The sequence below is a fragment of the Dasypus novemcinctus genome, chromosome X (genome assembly GCF_030445035.2).
Source record: "Dasypus novemcinctus isolate mDasNov1 chromosome X, mDasNov1.1.hap2, whole genome shotgun sequence".
NCBI lineage: Eukaryota > Metazoa > Chordata > Mammalia > Cingulata > Dasypodidae > Dasypus > Dasypus novemcinctus.
The window spans coordinates 10465212-10481893 of NC_080704.1; the positions used below are offsets into that span (position 1 = coordinate 10465212).

The window sequence follows — 16682 nt, forward strand, 5'->3', positions numbered from 1 at the left end:
TGTCTAAAGTCATTTCTGTCTCCGTGTCCCAGTAAGCGCTGTATTTTTCTCCAACAATAAGGAGCCTGGATATACTGCGGCAGATTGGGATAATTTATGAATCCCCAAAATACAAAATTATTATTTTCTTGTAAACTAATTTATTCCTGTGTGCAATACTCTTTGATTGTATTAAATTCAGTTGAGAGGGCTTTGGATAAATTGTTAAATTTGTGAAAAATTGTTTTTAGGGCTTTTTAATTCGACACCATCAGTGAGGCAGGACTCAGGTTGTGTCCCCACACCTTTGCTGGGTCTGATACAAACGGACTCAAGCAGACATACCAACACACAGAAGAAAGCTCTGTCATCTTTTAAATTCTGCCATGCGACAGAAAGAAGGCTCAAATGGACAAAACCCTGGAGGGAGATGAGCCATTTTGCCTGAGAATCTGCAATACAGAAGGTCTGGAAAGAAACAAGCCTTAGGCCATGACAGAACGCCCTAAGAGACAGCCCTAGGCCACACTGCAGCTGAAATTGGCAAGGAAAGAGCAGAGCAGTTCGGCCTGAGAGAGAAACTACAGAGGGAAAGACTGAAACCTTGCAAAAATCAGTAGCCATGTTACTTCAGCACTTTGGTGAGAAAGCATCTCTGCTGACACCTGATTTGGCCTTGGAACTTTAAGCTGTTAACCCCAAGTGAATTCCCTTTATAAAAGCCAAGAGCTTTCTGGTACTTTGCATTGGCATCTCTTTGGCGGACTAATACCTATACTCATAGGCTACCATCCCATTAGCACTCTTTGTTCACTGGATTTTGGGCTCACAAATTGTAAATATTCTCTGACTTCCTGTGGAAACAGAATATAAGTCTCAAATGCTTTAATGTAGCCAAAAATGGGGAAAAAAAGGTATGCCAGGCAAATACAAACTAAAACAAGGCTAGCTGAATGTATTAAATGGCAGGTAATATAAGTTTCACTTACAACTTTTATTAGTCATGAAAACATTTACTTGAAATGAAAATTAAAAGATTCAGTTTGCAAATTAATTTTTTAAACTTAGACTTAACATATGTAAAGACTGAAACAACCAGAAGGGGAAACTGACATGTGTGATCTTGAACTTACTGGTAATTAATCAATCAAGGAGAAAAACTCAGAATAAATGGAAAGCTTTTAAAAGGCACAATTAAATCACTGCACCCAATAATTAGAAAATATACAGACCAATACAGGCAGTATACCTTCATAGTTGGTGCCAGTTTTTATTACACTATTAATGTATCATTTGGGCAAATTTCCTATATTCTTTTTTGCCTCCATTTCTTCAGTGAAAAAATTGGAGTTAATAGTATCTATCTCAAAAATTTTGTGACTATTAAATTAAATTACACAATTAATTAGGTAAAGTATGGAAAATGTTTCACTATAGTGATTACTAATATAAGATATACGGAAAGACCCCAGGAGAGTGAGGCTAAATGAAATCCTAGGCAGAACTCTTCAAATTCACTTATCTGGAGGAAGAGTCATATCTTGTTCTGTTCTTAAATTCATGAACCCTTTGCCCACCAAATCCCAAATTTTAATACTGCCTTATGCTCTTTGTTAAAATAAGCAGTACTATAGGAAGATTCCATTTGAACTTTTCAATATGTAATATTATGAGTTACCAGTTTTCTAAATCCAAGTTATTATAGTTGGGCTGTCTGGTAATCAACTACTCAACTGTAAGTGAATTCATAATCAATCATATTTTTGATCCCTCCAAAAAAACAATCATTAAATACAATTATAATTTAACTCTGACTTGACAAGTATCTGGCTTTTAATAAAATGATCAGCATCTTGCCTCCTGCAAATTTTTATTTATATATATAAAAATATATATAACTATTATTAACAATTTCATGTAACTAAGAAATATATAAAATCCTTGTTACTTGAGAGAAAAAGATTACTAATACTGCAATCCATATTCTCACCATATCAATTAAACAATTAAGATAAAACAAAAAGGTCTGGAATGATGTTATTTATTTAGAATAATGAAAGACAAGGTATCAGGGTAAGCGATGCACAAAGAATAGCTAGATGGGCATCATAGGGACAGGGACAGTAGAACTTTTAGCTCTATTTCCTTGTTCCACTTCAAGAGCAGAGGAAAGAAAAGGAAGTTTATCTACACGAATACTCATGTTTAAAGGATAAGTTCTTTTAAATTATTTTCTTTTTACCTAAATTTCAAAATAAAGCTACAAAAAATAGAATTTGTGCCTGCAGGTTTTTGTGGTTAACAGTTCTTCAAGCCTGGATTTATCACAGATGAATCATGAAAATATAAGAAGGAAAAACTTTATTTTAAACTGGTTCAATGGTACGAGTGCAAAAAAGCAAAGGCTGTCTGTAGCAGTTCCATTTCAAATCCGCATTGATGAATACAGTAGACAAACTTTAGGAATGATCAATTTTTGCTAAACTGTTGTTTAAATGCATCAATATGACAATCTTGACATATACTGCAGACCCTTGTATTTCAGTTGTAGAGGGTAAATTTTCATCACACACATGCACAAAAATAAGAGAATTACCTTTCAACTTCCACTAAAGTAATAAACTGTGAAATTAATTCCCTAGTATTGTTTTGAAAATATATCACTACATTGTTAAGAAAAATTCCGACTTCATCCAACTGTATTATTTAACTGGGGTTCTTCAATCACCATCTACTGTTGGTTTGATTGTCACACCTCTTCTTATTTGACCCCAACCAATTAAACTGAAAAAAAAAAAAAAAAAAAAAAAAGTGACCTTTACATACATTTAATTATCTTTACCACATAATCATCATGATTGTTTTCATCTCAAAAGACCACAATGGCTTTAAAAGAACGTAAGACAAGAACTATAAGAATATACAGAGTCAAAGTCTCAATGACAGCTTTAATATAAGGCTGAACTACTATCTAAAATGTAACTTCTAAAACAAAAAGCACATAAATATAGGTAAGAAACATAATCTAACAATTATCTCTTTAAGTAGTATATTTTTAAAACTCCCTAGCAAAGTCTGCGTTTAATTTGAATGGATTACTTTTGTAAGATTGGTAGGCAGATATAAAAATAACTGCTATCCTTAAAACCATTCTAACCTGGAAATGCACCATCCATTCTAAGTGATATATATTCCATAGAAAAGGTTTCTTAAAGTTTTATATTATTTTTATCTATTTATACCTTATACTAACCAGATTTTATTCCTTTTATTAGCCAGAGGAGAAGAAACAAAAATACATCCAAATAGAAATGAGAATGCAGTCAATATGGTAGAACACAGAAAGCAAAGAAATTTTTTAAAAAGTAGGCTTCAACAAAGTGGGGACAAAAACAGATATAAGATTACAAAGACTAAACAGTTAAATGGCAGAATGAAGACCTGTCTATCACTAGTGACTTTAAATGTAAATGGATTAAACTCTCAGAGAGTCAACAGACAGATTGGTAGAACAGATAAAAAAGCATGGCCCAACCAAATGTTATGTGGAAGAAAATTACCTTAAAGTCAAAGATAAAAGTAGGTCTGGGGTAAAAGAATAGAAAAATTATACCATGTAAGTACTAATTAAAAGATAACTAGTGTGGACATACTATTATAGGATAAAATGGACTGTTAAGTACAAAAACAGTTGAACAGGACAAAAATGGTCAGTATATACTGGATACTTGTGAGTGAAGAGAACAATATAACAAGAATATAGAATAATTTTAAGCATATATGCACCTAACAGCAGAGCCTCACATATAGGAAGCAAATTCCATAAGATCTGAGCAGAGAAATTGGTGGTTCTACATTAATAACAACATACTTTAATTCAAAAATTTCAATAATGGATAGAACATTTAGTCAGAAGATCAAGAAGGAAAACACAAAACTTCAATGATACTCTAAACAATAACTAGACCTAATATACATACATAAACCACTGCACGCAACAAAAACAGCATTGTTCTCATGTGTACGTGAATCATTCTCCAGAATAGACTATACGATGGATCACAAAACAAGTGTCAATAACTTCAAAGATACTGAAATTCATACAATTTCTATTCTCCAACCACAAGAGAAGGAAGCTAGAAAACAGTAACAGAGAAAGGGAAAACTCATAAATATGTATAAATTAAACAAGATACGCTAAAGCAATCAATGAGTTAAGAGAAAACCAGAAAAGAAATTAGGAAATATCTTGAGGCAAATAAAAGAGAAAATACAACATACAAAATGCATAGGATGTAGCAAACACAGTACTGATAGGAAAATTTATAGCTCTAAATGCTTACCTTAAAGAAGAAAGACTTCAAATCAGAGACCTAATCTCAAAATTGAACTAGAAAAGAAAAGCAAACTAAATCCAAAGCAAGCAAAAGGAAATAACAAAGATTATAGTGAAGATACATGTAATTGAAAAATAAAACAAAAAAAACAATAATCAGAGAGAATCAACAAACCAAATGTTGATTCTGTGTAAAGATCAATAAAGTCGACAGACATTTTGCTAGACTGACAAAGAAAAAAGAGAAAGGATATAAAAGAAAAGGGATCATTACTACTAACCAACACTATGTATGTCAATAAATCAGGTAACAGATAAAATGGACAAATTCTTAGAAACTCCCAAGCTACCTATATTCACTAGATAAAACAGAAGACTTCAACAAACCAATGACTAGTAAAGAGATTCAATCAGTTATTAAAAACCTCCCAACAAAGAAAAGCAAAGACCAGATATTTTCATGGGGAATTTTACGAAACTTTTCAAGGAGACTTAACTCAAATTCTCCTCAAAGTCTTCCAAAATACTGTATAAGAAAAGAACACTTCCTTAGTTACTCTACAAGACCAGCATCACCATCATATCAAAGCTGGATAAAGAAATTAGTAGAAAAGAAAACTAAAGGCTAATTTCTCTTTTGAATATAGACAAAAAAATCCTCAAAAGTAAAATAACAAAACTTGCAAACTGAAACCAACAGCATTTTATTAAAAGAATTATACACCCAAGATCAAATGGAAATTATCCTTGATGCACAAGGCTGTATTAATAGAAGGAAATCTATTAGTATAATGCAGCACTTTAACAGAATGGAGGAAAAACCATGATGATTTCAATCAACGCAGAGAAGGTATTAAATAAAATATAGCACCTTTTCTTGATAAAAACACATAAAAACACTAGGAATAGAAGGAAACTTCCACATAATAAAGAGCTTGTAAGAAAAGCCTACAGATACATGCTAAGATCAGGAAGAAGACAAGGATGAGCCATCACTATTGTCATTGTAAATACTGTAAGTTCTTGCCAGATATCTCCATTTGCAAAGAAAAAACAAGCACCTCTACTTCATATCATATTCAAAAATCAATTCAAAATGGACTAGAGATATAAGAGGGAGAAGCTTTACTATCAAACTCCTAGAAGAAAATGTCAGGAAGTATCTTTAGGACCTTGTGCTAGGCAATGGTTTCTTAGACTTTCATGTAAAGTACCAGCAACAAAAAACAGGTAAATGGGACTTCATGAAAATTAAAAACTTTCAGCTTCAAAGGACTTTATCATGAAAGTTGAAAGACACAGCAGCATACTTCAGAATGGGAGAAAATATTTGGAAGCCATATATCTGTATAAAAGATTAATATCCAGTATACAAAAAAGAAATCCTTCAACTTAATAAATAAACAAGCCAATTTAAAAATGGGCAAAAGGCTGATACATCTCTCTAAAGAAGATATATGAATGGTCAGAAAGTACATGAAAGATGCTCTAAATCATTAGCCGTCAGAGAAATGCAAATCAAAACCACAATGATACCATTCTTCATCCATTAAAATGGCTATTATTACAAAAAATGGAAAATAAGTATTGGAAAGAGAAGAAATAGGAGCATTTATTCCTTGTGGCAATGTAAAATGGTACAGCTAATGTGGAAGACAAATGCTGTGGCAGTTCTTCAAAAGGCCAGGTACGGAACTATCATTTTCTGGCAATCCCACTACTAGGTATAATCACAAAAGAACTGAATGCAAACTGATACTCATATCAGTATTACTCACAATAGCCAAAAGATGGAAGCAACCCACATGTCCATTAACGGATGGATAGATGAAGAAAATGTGGTTCAACAGAAAATGTCAGCTATACAAAGGAATAATGCATCTCTGATAGATGTGAAGCAATTAATGTCTGCTGCTAAGATTTCTATTTCAGATGCAGGGTACTTTTTTGTGTGTGCTTTCTCTCTGGTTGTGATAGTCAAGACTCTATGGGAGACTACAGAAAATTCTGAAAATACGGGGAAGGGAAAGTCATCTTTACAACCCAGAAATAAACTTAAAAACAGCAAAAAACCCTTTTACTCCACACTTCCCTCCCCCACCCTGCCAAAAGGTCTTGATTCATGCAACAACATTGCTTAACCTTGAAATCATGTTGAGTGAAATAAGCCAGACACAGAAGGACAACTCTTCCATGAGCTCACTGATTCAAAACAATTAGAATAAGCAATGTCAGAGAGAAAAATCTAGAATACCAGGGCATGGTAATCTAGGTTACTAGGGCATGGAAGAGTATAGGGACTGAGAAGTTAAGGCTTAAAATGTACAGGGTTCCTACTTGCAACATGGAAAGGGGTTGGAAATGGATGGTGGTGGTGAGAGCAAATTATGAATGCATTTAAGCACACTGAAATATTTATCTGAATATAATAAAGGGGAAATGTTAGCTTGTATATATAGTAACAAAACACAACAGTTTAAAGCAAATTATAAAAAAAAAAAAAAAAGACTCTTCTCCACAAAATTATATAGACGTTAACTGCAAAATCCCAGCAAGATTCTTAATAGATTAGACAAGTTTATTTAAAAATTTATAGTGAAAGTCAAAAGATCTAGAATAGCTACAACAATTTTGCAACAATTTTAGGACTTCTGAAAACCACAGTAATCAAAACTGTGTGGTAGAGGGACAGACACATAGTTAATTGAACACAAGAGTGAACACAGAAATCGATCTACAAAAATTTTCCCAATTATTTTTTGACAAAGCAAAACAATACACTTTTCAACAATGGTACTGAAGCAAAATATAATAAACTTCAACCTAACTCTCATATCTCAAGCAAAAGTTAGCTTGACATTTAAATTTTAAAAATAAAGCGATAAAGCTATTAGGAAAAAAAACCTAACTCGGGGTCAAGGGCTAGCAAAAGTTCTTAGACTTGAAACCAAAAGTACAATTCCTAAAAAAAGGAAAAAATGATCACGTGGACTTGATCAAAACAAAGAAAATGACCTGTTAGGAGGTTGAAAAGCAAGCTACAGATACTGGGATATCCAGAAAAGGACTAGTGTCTGCAATATATAAAACTTCTTAAAATCAAAAACAGAAAATCAAACAATCTAATTAGAAAATGGGCAAAAGATAAACATTTCACCAATGAAGAAACACTGATATTAAATAAGCATATAAAATGATGCCCAATACCACTAGCAATTAGAGAAATGCAAATAAAAGCAATGAAATACCTACAGGACGGTAAAAAATAAAACTTGCATTACTGGTGGGGAATCAAAACCAGTTTGGTAATTTCTTAAAAAGGTAACCTGAAAATGCAACTAACTTAAGACCCAGCAATTATTCTTAAGCATTTATCCCTAAGAAATGAAAATCCATGCTCACACATTTGTAACAGACAAAAACTGGAATCAGCGCAGACACTCTTCAAAAAGTGAACAGCTAATCAGTGGTACATCCATACTGTGGAGTACTACTTAGCAACTGAAAGGAATGAAGTACTGATGCACTTGCCAACCTGGATCCCCAGAATACTATATTGGGGGTGGTGGTGGTGAAAGAAGCCTATCTCAAAAGCTTACAATGACTCTATTCATGTAACATTTTCCAAAAGACAAAATTGTAAGAACAGACAACAGATTATTGATTTCCGAGGATTAAGGTTGTGGGAAGAAGAGAAGTGAGTGTGGCTATAAAAGGACAACATGAGGGATCCCATGATGACAGAAGTATTCTTTATCATGATTCTATCTTTGCCAATATCCTTACTGCTTGATACTGTACTATAGTATTGTAAAATGTTATGATTGTATACTATAAAAAAGCTATATAGGATTTCTGTATTGCTTTTAGTTTATATGTGAACCTGCTTCAAAAACAAAAGTTTAATAATTAAAAGAAAAAAAAGGGCAGGGAGCCTATATAGCTCAGTGGTTCAGTGCTGGCTTCCCACATATGAGGTCCTGGGTTCAATCCTGAACCCTGATATCTAAAAAAAAAAAAAAAAAAAAAAAAAGGGCAGAAATTGGCAGAATGGATTAATAAAAGCATGATAAAATACATACTATTTATAAGAGACTCACCTTAAATTCAAACACACAAAAAGGTCAAAAGAGAGAAAATGGGAAAAATGATTTCATAGATATAGTACAGAAGAGAAGGGTGGGCTGGCTATACTAGCGCGCACACACAAAAAATACAGGTCTTTAAGTCAGAAACTGTTACAAGGACAGAGAAGGATACAGTACAGTGGAAAAAAGTAGAAAACTTAACAATTATAATGTTATACATAGCACCTAATGGCAGAGCCCCAAAATATATGAAGCAAACACTGAAACATCTGAAGGGAGAATACACAGTATGTTAATAAGAGATTACAATATACCACTTTCAGTAATGAGTGGAACATCTAGAGAGAGCAATGAGGAAGTAGAGAACTTGAACATCCATGAACAAACTATATCTAACAGACATATAGACCACTTCACCTGACATAAACAGAATAAAGAATCTTTTTCAAGTATATGTAGATCATTTGAGAGGATAGACAACATCTTAAGGCACTAAACAAGTTGCAAGACTTTTAAGAAGAATGAAATTCTAAAAAGCCTCTTCTCTGACTACAGGAAAATGAAGCCAGGAATCAGTAACAGCAGACAGAACTGAAAAACTCAGAAATATGTAGAAAATAAGAAAACACTTTATTAATTAAAAAATACACTCTTTAAATAGTAATGTTTTACAGAAGAATTACAAGGGAAATCAGTAACCAAACCACTTACTTCGAGAAATTAGTAAAAGAGAAAGCTAAACTTTAAGTAGGTGGAAGAAAGGAAACAATACTCCTATACTGATGTACAGATTCTGCAATCCTTACCACATTTCCAGCTGTTTTGCAGAAAACAAAATTTAGAAAACATAAACCAGAGAACATAAAAATCTGAATCAATAAAACCCAAAGTTGTTTCTTTGAAAAGATCAAAAAAATTGACAAATTTTAACCAGATTAACAAAGAATAAAAAAGGCAGTGCAAGCAACTAGAGAGAGAAATAAAGAACAAGTGTATGGAAACAAATTAGATAACTTTGATAGAACAGACAAATCCTCCCTAGAAACACAAGTTACCTAAACCAACTTAAGAAAATGGAAGGTGTCACTGAATAATCAAAACCGTTTTGAAAAAAGAAGAGTTGGAAGGCTCACACTTTCCAATTCAAAAATATATTACAAAACTACAGTAATCAAAAGAGTGTCGTATTTATACGAGGACAGACAAACCCACAGAATGAAACTGAGAGTTCAGAAATAAATTCATAGAGCTATGGGCGCTGTTTTTTTTTTTTTTTTTTTTTAAAGATTTATTTATTTATTTTTATTTAATTCCCCTCCCCTCCCCCGGTTGTCTGTTTTCTGTGTCTTTTTGCTGCGTCTTGTTTCTTTGTCTGCTTCTGTTGTCGTCAGCAGCACGGGAAGTGTGGGTGGTGCCATTCCTCAGCAGGATGCTCCCTCCTTCGCGCTGGGCGGCTCTCCTTACGGGTGCACTCCTTGCGCGTCCTGTGTGGCAGGGCACTCCTTGCGCGCATCAGCACTGTGCATGGGCCAGCTCCACGCGGGTCAAGGAGGCCCGGAGCTTGAACTGTGGACCTCCCATGTGGCAGACCGACGCCCTAACCACTGGGCCAAAGTCCATTTCCCTGTTTTTGTTTTTTTAAAGATTTTATTTATCTCCAACCACCCCCCACTGTTGTTTGCTCGAGTTGTCTGTTTGTCTTCTTTTTAGGAGGCACCAGGAACCAAACCTGGGATCTCCCATGTGGTAGGTGGGCACCCCATCTTTTGAGGCACGTCTACTTCCCAGGGCACTGATTTTGACAAGAGTATAAGTATCTGGGGAAAGAATGGTCTCTTCAACAAATGGTCCTGGGAAAATGGGACAGCCAGTTGCAAAAGAATGTAATTTTACACCTACCTCACACTGTATACAAAAATCAATAAAAACTGGATGAAACCAAAGATTTAGAACTCAAAGTCTTAGAAGAGATGCATAGGGAGAAACCCTCACAGTCTTTGTCAGCAACTTCTTAAATATGACACCAAATGAAAGACAACAACAGAAACAGATTAATGAGACTTCATCAGAATTAAAAACTTACTACATCCAAGAGCATTACAAGAAAGTGAAAAGACAATCTACAATATTGGAGAAAATAATTGCTAAGTATATATTTGTTAAGGGTTTAATATCCAGAATATACAAACTATACTACAACTGAACCACAAAAATAAATCCTATTAAAGTATAGGCAAAGGACATTAATACTCTTTTTTTCCAAGGCAGATATACAAATACCCAATAAGCACATGGAAGATGCCCTAATCGATGAGGAAAATGGAAATAAAAATGGTAGGAAGATATCATGATAAAAGTTCAGTGATTCCTCAAAAACAGAATTAAAATTCTGTTACAAGAAAAACTTCTCAATAAATTTAAGATCTCACAGCTTTACTGAGTGATTCATGAATTTGGCAGCATGCCATTCAGAAAGTAGAAAAGACCTCTGCCAAGGGAGTGGAACTGGGAAGCACAGAATAAAATGAGGAAATGTTTTATTAGTTGACATTAACTTTCCATTTTACATATGTTGGTCGCACAAAGTGATGAGCAGATATATATTGTTTAGTATAGCATGTTTGTCCACTTTGATAATGTATCTCCGGTGAACCAAAATTGTCCACCTGACTTCTGACAAGGATGCAAGTACATTAAACAGGTAAGGAATAGTCTCTTCAAACAAGTACTTCAGGCAGAACTGGATACCCACAGGCAAAAGAAAGTGGACTCTTACTGACATGATAAAACTTAATTGAAAATGGACCAATAAGCTAAACATAGAATACCATAAAACTTCTTAATGAAAACATAGGGAAATAGTTTCAGGACATTTATTAAGAAATGGATTTTTAAAAAAATTTTTTACAACAATAACATGAGAAACAAAATAAAAAGTAAAAATAGAATGAAAAGATTGTGATATAAAAATAAAAAGTTTTGAATACCAAAGGGTATTATTAAGAAAATTTAAAGGCAACTAAAGAGTAGCTGAAAATAACTGCTAGCCATATTTGGTTTAGGGTTTAATTTCCAGAGCATACAAAACACAATTACAAGTCAAGAATAAAAAGATAGCTTTATTAAAAGATGGGAAAAGGACTTGAATAGACATTACGCCAAAGAATATATACAAATGGCCAATCAGCACATGTAAAGATGCGTAATATCACTAGTCATTCAAATAAAAACCACCTTTTACAATCTTTACCACTAAAACAAACAAAAGGGTTGGTGCTGATGTGAAGATACAGACCCTCAAATATTGTTAGTGAAAATATGAATTGATATGGCAGCTGGAAAACAAATAATATTTCTAAATGTGTTAAACATAGAATTATCCTATGACTCTGCAATCCCTTTTCTAGGTACATACCCAAAAGAACTAAAAGGAGAGTCTCAAATAGATATCTGTATATCAATATTCATAGCAGCACAAGTCAAAACAGCCATAAGGTAGAAGCAACCTAAGAGTCACCAATAGGTGAATGGATAAAAGAAAAGTAACAGGGGTTTTAGATTCTGATTTGGCCCTTCTCTGGACCTGATAAATGTACTCATTAGATTTAGATGGCATAGTCATGAATAAATGCACCTTTGTGTTTTCTTGTTAAAAAAAAAAAAGTAACAGGGGACTGTGGGAAGATGGTGTGAGATTAGGCAGACAAGGCTAGCTCTCTTAAAACACAATGGAAAGTGAGCCAAAAGATGCCCGAGGGTCGTGCTTTGGGGGTCGGCACACCAGGACAATGCTTCACAACTACCAGGATGGTGAGGGACCAAGACTAAGAGCCCAAAACAACAAAATGAGTTATTATAATTCCTGGGACTAGAAAGGGCTCCCCCCCTCCACCCCCAAATATCAAGGGGGGAAAACACCCTGGTTGATTTTTGCAGCTGAGACAGAGGCAGAAGTCTTCCTCCCCGTCAACTGTTACAAGGGAAAAGGGAGGACGAATCAGGGGGCTTTATTTCAATAAATTCGGAGTATAGTAGCAGAGTTCGCTATGAATCTAAGGTCCAGCCAGACCAAACACAGGAAAAGAGAGAGAGATACACCTCCCTGAAGAGTGCACCAACAAGCACATCTGCTGGTCCACCTGGAGATTGCAAAGACAAAAAGTGCAATTGGGCCTCTCTGTTCCCTAACCTCTGGGAGTAACCTGTGGTCATTACTGAGTCCCAGCGCAATTCTGATAACTTAAGCTGGGCAATTTTAAAGACTTAGGATAAATTGAACGAAACATCAAAGAAGAGCTGAGAAAAAATAACAATAGGCAAGAGAGAAACTGGCCATCACAGTAAATTCAACAACATATATTCCGATGGTGAGACATCAGCAAAAAATTACAAGCCATGTTAGGAAATACGAAGAAATGGCCAAGCCAAAGGAACAAACAAACATCCTGAAGAGATACAGGATTTAAGACAATTGATCAGTGGTAATCACACAATTCTCCTAAATCAAATTAAGGAATTGAAAGAAAATATTACTAAAGAAATAAAGGATATTTAGAAGACACTGGGAGAGCACAAAAGCAATTTGAGAGCCAGCAAAGTAAAAGACATTATGGGAATGAAACATGATGGATGAGATTAACAACACATTAAAGGCACATAAGAGCAGATATGAACTGCTTGAAGACAGGATTAATGATTCTGAAGAAAGAATATCTGAACTGGAAAAGACAAAAGAACAGAAAAAGAGAATGGAAAAAATGGGACACAGTCTCAAAGATTTGAATGACAACATGAAACACAAAAACAAATGTCTTGTCAGTATCCCAGAAGGAGAAGAAAATGCAAAAGGAGTAGAAACAATACTGGATGAAATAATGACTGAAAACTTCCCTATCCTTATGAAAGGTATAAATGTCAATAGCAAAGAAGGACAATGCACCCCATACAGAATAAATCTGAATAGACCTACCCTGAGACTGCTACTATTCGTAATGATGAATATCAGAAATAGAGGATTCTGAAAGCAGCAAGAGAAAAAGCAAAACATCACATACAAGGGAACCTCACGAAGATTAAGTACCAACCTGTCATCAGAAAGAACACATTGGTATAATGTATTTAAGGTACTGAAAGAGAAAAATTGCCAGCTGAGAATTCTGTATCTGGCATCTTAAGATATCCTTCAAAACTGAAGGGGAGTTCAAAGTCTTCAAAGACAAAAAAAAACCTGACAGAATGTGTTACCAAAAGACCAGAATTACAAGACATACTAAAAGGTGTGCTGCAGCCTGAAAGGAAAACACAAAGGAGAGGGCAAGAACCTGAAGAAGACTGAAGAATTGAAGATCATTATATAAAGTAAATTAAAGGGTGAAAAGACAGACAATAATATAACAACAGAAAGCCAAAGTCAAAATGAATTAATGCCTTTAAAATAAAAACACTGAATGTTAATGGCTTGAACTCCTGAATTAAGACACAGATGAACAGAATGGATAAAAAGATATGAGATATTTATATGTTATCTACAAGAGACTTACTCCAGATATAAGGACACAACCAGCTTAAAAGTGAAAGATTGGAAAAAATATTCCATGCAAATAGTAACCAAAATAGAGCTGGAAGAGCAGCTCTATTTTGGACTAAAGAAATTTTAAATGTGAAACTGTTATAAGGGATGAAGAAAGTCTTAAACATTAAAAAAAGGGGCAATTTAGAAGGAAGAAATAACTACATTAAATATTTATGCACCTAGCCTGAATATCCCAAAATGCAGGAAGCACACATGGCAAAACTGAAGGGGAAAGTAGATATCACTACAGTAACAGCTGGAAATGTCAATACAAGAGGCTTGGTACTAGATAGAACAAATGGACACAGAAAAAATAAAGGAACAGAAAGCGTAAATAATATGATAAATGAACTAGACTTAACAGACATCTATAGAGCACTGCACCGCAAAACAGCATAATGTAAATTGTTTTCAAGTGCCCATGGATCCTTCTCAAAGATAAGACCAATGCTGGATCACAAGACAAGTCTAAATAAATTTTAAAAGACTGAAATATTCCAAATGTTGATTCTTTGAGAAGATCAACGACATTAACAAACCCTTAACTAGACTGACAAAGGAATATACCATGATCAAGTAGATTTTATCCCAGGTACACAAGGGTGGTGCAACCCAAGAAAAGCCATTAGTATAATAATGACAATTTGAAGAAGAAAAATTATATGGTCCATAATCCTCTCTATTGATGCAGAATAGGCATTTGACAAAATAAAGCACCCTTTCTTGATAAAAAACACTCCAAAAGAAAGCAACAGAAGGAAGCTTCTCAATATGGTAAAGTGCATATATGAAAACCCACAGCTAGCATTGTACTCAAGGGTGAAAGATAGCAAGCTTTCCTGCTGAGATCAGAAACAAGACAAAGATGCCCACTGTCACCATTACCATTCAATATCATCTTAGAAGTTCCAGCTAGAGCAATTAAACTAACAAGACCCACACATAGGAAAGGAATAGAACTTTCACTCTTCACTGACAACATGATCCTATATGTAGAAAATCCTGAAAAATCCAAAACAATTCTATTAGAATTAGTAAACAAGGTCAGAAGTGGCAGATACAAGATAAATACACAAAAAATCAATCATGTTTCTACATATACTGAAGTATATTCTGAGGAGGAATCAGAAAAAAAATTCCATTTATAACAGCAACTGAAACAATCAAATATTTAGGAATAAACTTAACCAAGGATAGAAAGAACCTGTAATCAGAAAACCACAAAACCTAGCTGAAAGAAACCCAAGAAGACATAAACAAATGGAATGATATTTTGTGTTCATGGATTGGCAGATTAAGTATCATTAAAATGGAGGCGAAGAAGGTGAACCAACACACCAGGGAGCCAACAGTGCTTACAACTGAAAGCAGGAGCATTGCATCCAGCATCCATGTGGAATCTAAGCCCCCTCTTGATATAGAGGTGGAGTGGACGCAACCATTCCAAGGGCCACAGGATGGAGGAATAGAGTATGGATTAGAGTGGACTTACTGATATTCTATTCATGAACTATGTGATTAGTAATCGAAGAAAATGTGGCATTGGTGTGGAGAAAGCAGTCACAGTGGCTGCTGGGGGTAGAGAGTGGGAGGAAGAGATGTGATGTGGGGCATTTTCGGGGGTTGGAGTTGTCCTGGGTGGTGCTGCAAGGACAGTTACAGGACATTTCATTTTATGTCCTCCCACGGCCCAGTGGGTGGATTCTGGGAGAGTGTGGGCTATGATGTGGACCACTGACCATGAGGTGCAGCGGTGCTCAGAGATGTATTCACCAAATGCAATGAATGTCTCATGATGATGAAGGAGACTGTTGCTATGGGGGGAGGAGTGGGGTGTGGGGGTGGGGGGTATATGGGGACCTCATATTTTTTGAATGTAACATTAAAAAAATAAAGACCAAAAAAAAGACAACATGGGCAAAATTAGGGAAAGAGAGTTGATTATTCATAAGTAAAATATTGGGACATGATAACTACACCCTGATGTAATATGTATTTGGTTATTAATAGCTGGCTTGAAAAAACAATGTGGGAATTTTATGTTGAAGAAGCCAAATAAAATAGAATTAAATGTAAATTACTTTTATTTGCACTGGAGGAGAAAAAATAGTTTTACTTCATTATAACTTCAGCGCAGCCTGTCCTTGTGAAAGAAAAAAACATGGAATGAAAAAAAGAAAAAATAAAAAAATAAAATATCAACTGAACCCAAAATAATGTACAGATCCAATGCAAACCCAAAAAAATCCCAACACCCTCTTTTTCAGAAATTGAAAAACCAATAATCAAGTTTTTGGAAGAGCAAGGGGTCCCATATAGCAAAAAAAGTCTTAAAAAAGAAGCTGGAGAATCCTCACTTCCTGACTTTAAAGCATGTTACTTAGCTATACAATGGTAAAAACAGCATGGTACTGGCATAAGGACAGACAGACTGACCAATGGAACAGAACCAAGAACTCAAGAATTTGACCCTCACATCTTTAATCAAGTGATTTTTCGATAATGGTGTTAAGTCCACCAAACTGGGCCCTAGCGGTCTATTCAACAAATGGTGCTAGAATTGAATAGCCATATCCAAAGGAAAGAAAGAAGACCCCTATCTCACAGGTTATACAAACATTACCTCGGAATGGATCAAAGATGTAAATGTAAAAGTAACAACCATAAAATCCTAGAAGAGAATGCAGGGAAATATCTTCAGAACTTG

The 16682-nt window shown here is 34.7% G+C and overlaps 1 protein-coding gene across 1 annotated transcript in view; it reads right to left on the reverse strand.

Annotated features, from left to right (window-relative positions):
- Positions 1 to 2572: 2572 nt before the first annotated feature.
- LOC139438154 (eukaryotic translation initiation factor 2 subunit 3, X-linked-like) overlaps positions 2573 to 16682 on the reverse strand; it is a 67756-nt gene continuing 53646 nt past the window's right edge. The window contains 1 exon segment of the mRNA XM_071213252.1: positions 2573 to 2763. Within this exon segment, the coding sequence (XP_071069353.1) occupies positions 2704 to 2763 (60 nt within the window). The 3' untranslated portion in view covers positions 2573 to 2703.